This window comes from Leptosomus discolor, unplaced genomic scaffold, assembly GCF_034619465.1.
Source record: "Leptosomus discolor isolate bLepDis1 unplaced genomic scaffold, bLepDis1.hap2 HAP2_SCAFFOLD_31, whole genome shotgun sequence".
In the NCBI taxonomy this organism is placed as follows: domain Eukaryota; kingdom Metazoa; phylum Chordata; class Aves; order Leptosomiformes; family Leptosomidae; genus Leptosomus; species Leptosomus discolor.
The window spans coordinates 3,533,634-3,538,815 of NW_028237959.1; the positions used below are offsets into that span (position 1 = coordinate 3,533,634).

The 5,182-nt window shown below is 63.1% G+C and overlaps 2 protein-coding genes across 2 annotated transcripts in view; one reads left to right on the plus strand and one right to left on the minus strand.

Moving 5' to 3' along the window:
- The first annotated feature begins 223 nt into the window (after positions 1–223).
- On the plus strand, positions 224–2,146 carry LOC147412322 (uncharacterized). The gene is made up of 3 exons (XM_086481495.1): positions 224–524; positions 691–993; positions 1,249–2,146. The coding sequence occupies exons 1-3, from the start codon at positions 353–355 to the stop codon at positions 1,707–1,709; spliced, it is 936 nt and encodes a 311-aa protein (XP_086337621.1). The 5' UTR covers positions 224–352; the 3' UTR covers positions 1,710–2,146.
- A 2,735-nt stretch (positions 2,147–4,881) lies between these two features.
- The window catches only part of SUPT16H (SPT16 homolog, facilitates chromatin remodeling subunit), a 6,128-nt gene continuing 5,827 nt past the window's right edge, over positions 4,882–5,182 (minus strand). The window contains 2 exon segments of the mRNA XM_086481489.1: positions 4,882–4,990; positions 5,052–5,178. Of these exon segments, the coding sequence (XP_086337615.1) occupies positions 4,882–4,990; positions 5,052–5,178 (236 nt within the window).

The following is a 5,182-nucleotide window of genomic DNA, read 5'->3' on the forward strand; positions in this document are numbered from 1 at the left end:
GTTTGGCTTCTTGGCCCAACCGATGCCTCTGGCGGCCATTTTGGGGTGGAAACCCCACTTTTAACTGAGAGCATTCCCTCCAAGAGACCTCCCCCACCTCGGCCCCGAGGCGATGGTGGTCATGTCCGACGGGTCCGACCTCACCTCCAAGGCTTGGAGACGCCTCCCCACTGCGGCGGACAGGCTCCTTTCCTCCCCTTCCACCCCAAACTCTTCCTCTCCAGCCCCTCCTCCTCCTCCCACCATCACGGTGACGCCAGAGAAAACTGAATACCTCATCGGTGACACCGTCTCCATCCAGTGCACGGCTCCTCAGGTGAAGGAGAAGATCCAAGGGTTTCAGTTTTTGGGGATGAGCGGTTGGGCGGTGGACATCCGCACGACGAAGAAGGTCTACACCTACCGCTTCAACGTCACGGGCCCGCGGGACGGCGGGTGGCACAGTTGCACCTACAGCGTCATCAACCAGTTCCGCCAATTCACCCGCTCCCAGGAGAGCAAATCCATCATCATCAGCGTCAGAGGTGGGTGAGATCTCGCTCTGTTGGCCTTCTCCCCCGCGTTGACTTCTCCATCCCACCACCATCTTTTCCTCCCAAGCCCCCCCAAAACAGGCGGTTTCCTCCTTAAACTCCCAGTGAAGCCCCAAAATGGCCGTTTTGGGGGCGGGGTTTCTTCTCTCACCTTCAGACCGTCCGCCACAACCCACGTTGGCCTTGACGTCGCCATCCAACGTCACCGTCGAAGGTCAACCCCTCGCCCTCCTCTGCGCGGCCCCGGCGGGAGAGGCGGAGCGAAGGTTTCGTTTCTACAAGGGGAAGGTCAAGATGGACGCTGGGGCCGAGGTGACGTCAAGGGCCGGCGAAGCCGAGCTCCGGGTGGCCGAGAGCAGCCGGAACCACACGGGCAACTTCACCTGTGGCTACGAGGAGCAAACAGAAGGTCGGTGGATCCCGTCCTACCTCAGCCAAGCCGTGGAGATCCTCGTGAAAGGTAGGCCGGGCCGTTTTTGGGGAGAAATCCGGCCTTTTTGGGGTGAAGCGACCATAAACCCAACCTTCTGGGCATGGGGAGAACAAGCTGCCACTGCGGCAAAGCAACCGTGACGCCCATCTTGGTCCCCAAGAGCTTCAAGAACATTTTAGCCACCTCACCCCCAATGGTTGGGCTTCCCTTTGCCTGGAACTGCTGTTTTTAAGGTGTTTTTTCCTCCATTTTTTTGTTTGTTTGTTTTTTTCTCCTCCCCAGAGCACGCGGCCGCTCCCCGCTTGGCCGTGGAGCCCCCCAGTGGGGTGGTGAGCGAAACTGCGCCCCTGCGCCTCACCTGCGTGGCCTCCAGAGCGGAATTCCGGCTGCGCTTTCGCTTCTACAGGAACGGGGAGGAGATCCCAGCGGGCACCGGGGCTCCACGAGCCGGGAGTGGCGGGAGCACAGCCGAGCTCCTCTTCCCGCGAAGCCCCAGGAGTTTTGGCGGGAAGTTCAGCTGCGGGGTGGAGGAGGACGTGGGTGGGACATGGGTGGCGGCGCCCCAAAGCAAAGGCGTGAACGTCACCGTGAAGGGTAGGTCCAAGATGGCGAATTCGGGGTCGGTTTGGGGCAAAGATTCCAAATTCCTTCATCTTCTCGGGACGGGTTTCGCCTCACGAGGACGAATTTCGCCTCACGAGGACGAATTTTGTCTTCTCGTGACCACGGGTTTCACCTCGTGACGATGAATTTCATGTTCTCATGATGAGTTTCACCTCACGATGACAAATTTCATCTTCTTGCGACTGTGAACTTCACCTCGTGACGATGAGCTTCCTCTCCTCACGATGATGACGTTCATCTTCTCGCGATTTTCACCTTCTCCCGATGAGTTTCACCTTGTGAAGATGAATTTCATCTTCCCATGATGATGGAGATTCACCTTATGACACCAAATTGTTTTCTTGTGATCACAAGTTTCACCTTGCGATGATGAATTTCACCTTCTCGTGATGAATTTCATCTTCTCACGACCGTGAACTTCACCTCGTGACGATGAGCTTCCTCTCCTCACGATGACATTCATCTTCTCGCGATTTTCACCTTCTCGCGATGAGTTTCACCTCGTGAAGGTGAACTTCAGCTTCTCGCAACGATGAGTTTCATCTCGCGATGACAAATTCCCCCTCCTGAGGACCCCAAGTCCCATCTCGCGACAAACGTCCCCTCCTCGCGACCGCGGCTTCCCCCCTGGCAGCACCTCCGCTTCCCTCCCAACCCCCCCATTCCCGTCTCTCCCCAGACCTTCCCTCCCAGCCTGCTTTACTCTCGGATCCCCCCTCCGGCCACGTCCTCGACGGCGACCCCTTGCTCCTCACCTGCACGGCCACCGGCCCCGTCACCCAACGCAAATTTGCCTTCTACAAAGATGGCGATGAGCAGTTCTCGGAGACGATCACCAAGGACCGGTCGCTCTTCAACATCTCCGTGGCCAAAGCCGCCCTCACCACCGGCCGCTTCACCTGCCGCTACGAGGAGAAGGTCAACGAGAGGTGGATCCCCTCCCCCTTCAGCCAAGAGATGATGGTCATCACTCAAGGTGAGCCCCTCCCCCCCGCCCAAATATGGTCACAGAGACCTCGGGGACCTTTGTGTCACCGCCACGGTCCTGGAGGGACATCATGAGCGATGCCATTGGCCAGAGGGACCTTCTTTTGGCACGGTGGGATCCCAAAACTGGGGGAAAATGGTGTTTTTTGAAGGTGGGTCCAGGCCCCGTTCAGCCAAGCCGTGGTGGTTTCACGCACGGTGAGGTTAACCTCCCCGCCCAAATATGGTCACAGAGGCTTTGGGGACCTTCGCGTCACCGCCACGGTCTTGGGGGGACGTCAGGAGGGATGTCATTGGCCAGAGAGACCCTCTTTTGGCATGGTGGGACCCCAAAATTGCGGGAAAACGGGGTTTTTTTGGAGGCGGGGTGGGGCAACATGGTGTCTCCTGAGCTATGGCGTGTACCCCCACGCTGGGGGGCGCCGTTGGCGGGATGGAGGTCACTCACCTTTGGGGTCTTTGTGGTCTCTCCCCCACCCAGCCCGCTCTCAGCTCCTCCCCTTCGTGGCCGGCTGCAGCGCCGGCGCCGCCGCATTGCTCCTGGGGCTCCTATTGGTCGTTTGCCTCTGTCGGAGGCGGAGAGGTGAGTGGTGGGGGAGGGGGGAGGGGATGGACAATGGGTCAGGGTGGGAGAGGAGGGGGGGGGGGGTTGGCGGAGTTCCCATGAGCCTCTGGGGAACCCCTTTGCCTCTCGGCCAGGCGGCGTCTCCTGGAAGGGGCTCCGCAACAAGGACGACCCCAGCACCTACCCCATGGCCGACGTCAACGGCGACGACATGTGACCTCGAGGGCGACCCCCAAGGAGGAGAGGCCACCCCTCGACCCCCTTTCCTCTCGCGTGCCCCCCCCTTTGCCAAACACAAGGAGAAATCATAGCCAAGATGGCCGACGGGGTCAGTTTGGGCGCCGGGGACATCGTAGGGGGAGAGGAACCATTGACATCGACCCAAAATCACGTTTAGGGGGTGGGAAATGGCCATGGAGGGTGGTGCTGGGTCTTGATTGGTTGGCTAAGGTGACCAAGGCCAACTTTGTGCCCCCCCAAGGTGGGTTGGGGGGCACAGGGGGCAGGTGGGGGTGGAAGGGGGAGGTTGGGGGGTAGCTCTGGTCTGACCTCGCTGGGGTTGAGTGTCTCAGCCGCTCCCTGGCTGGGATTGGTCAAGGGAGTGATGGGAAGAGGGGGGGGGGCCTCTTCCATGGTGCCCCAATATGGAGCCTCCTGCCCCCCAACTTGTTCTCCTGCCCCACTCAACATGGAGCCTCCTGCCCCCTAACTTGCCCTCCTGCCCCACTCAGCATGGCCTCCTGCCGCCCAACTTCCCCTCCTGCCCCCCTCCGCAGCCTCCTGCCCCCCCCAAATGGCCTCCTGCCCCCCAACTTGCCCTCCTGCCCTCCAACATGGACCCTCCTGCCCCCCAACTCACCTTCCTGCCCCGAACTTGCCCTCTTGCCCCTCAACATGGAGCCTCCTGCCCCCCAACTTGCCCTCCTGCCCCCCTCTGCAGCCTCCTGCCCCCAACTTGCCCTCCTGCCCCCCAACTTGCCCTCTTGCCCCTCAACATGGAGCCTCCTGCCGCCCAACTTCCCCTCCTGCCCCCCTCCGCAGCCTCCTGCCCCCCCCAATGGCCTCCTGCCCCCCAACTTGCTCTCCTGCCCTCCAACATGGAGCCTCCTGCCCCCCAACTCACCTTCCTGCCCCGAACTTGCCTTCTTGCCCCTCAACATGGAGCCTCCTGCCCCCCAACTTGCCCTCCTGCCTCCCTCTGCAGCCTCCCGCCCCCAACTTGCCCTCCTGCCCCCCAACTCACCTTCCCGCCCCCAACTTGCCCTCTTGACCCTCAACATGGACACTCCTGCCCCCCAACTTGCCCTCCTGCCCCCCTCCGCAGCCTCCTGCCCCCCCCAAATGGCCTCCTGCCCCCAACTTGCTCTCCTGCCCTCCAACATGGAGCCTCCTGCCCCCCAACTCACCTTCCCGCCCCCAACTTGCCCTCCTGCCCCCCTCTGCAGCCTCCTACCCCCAAATTACCCTCCCGCCCCCCCCCACTTACCCTCCCGCCCGCTCAAAACGGCGCCTGCCCCCTCCTAGGTGCCCCCCTCCGCCTGGCACTGCGCATGCGCCGACGGGGCGGCCGCGCGCGCACACACATCGCCCCCTCCCCCCGCGCACACCCCCCCCCCCCCCCCCCCCCGCGCACCCCCACACCCCCCCCGCCCAGGAGACGGGGGGACTACGGGGCGAGCGCGCGCATGCGCAGACTGGACCACCGGGGGGGGGGGTGGGGAGCGGCGCGCGGCGATCGCTCATGCGCACATTGGGACCTGAGGAGACGGCAGCGGCGCGGAGCGGTCGCGCATGCGCGCACCGGCACCCGAAGGGCGGGGGAGCGGCGTGGACGCTCCACGCATGCGCCTATCAGGACATGGGGGGGGGGGGGGCGGTGCGGAGCGGTCGCGCATGCGCGCGCCGGCACCCACGGGGAGGGGGAGCGGCGCCGGGAAGAGAGGAGGAGCGGCGCGGAGCGGTCGCGCATGCGCAGCCCGCGGGCGGGAGGAGGGGGCCGTGGGGGAACCGGCGCGGCGCAGCTTTGCGCATGCGCCCTTA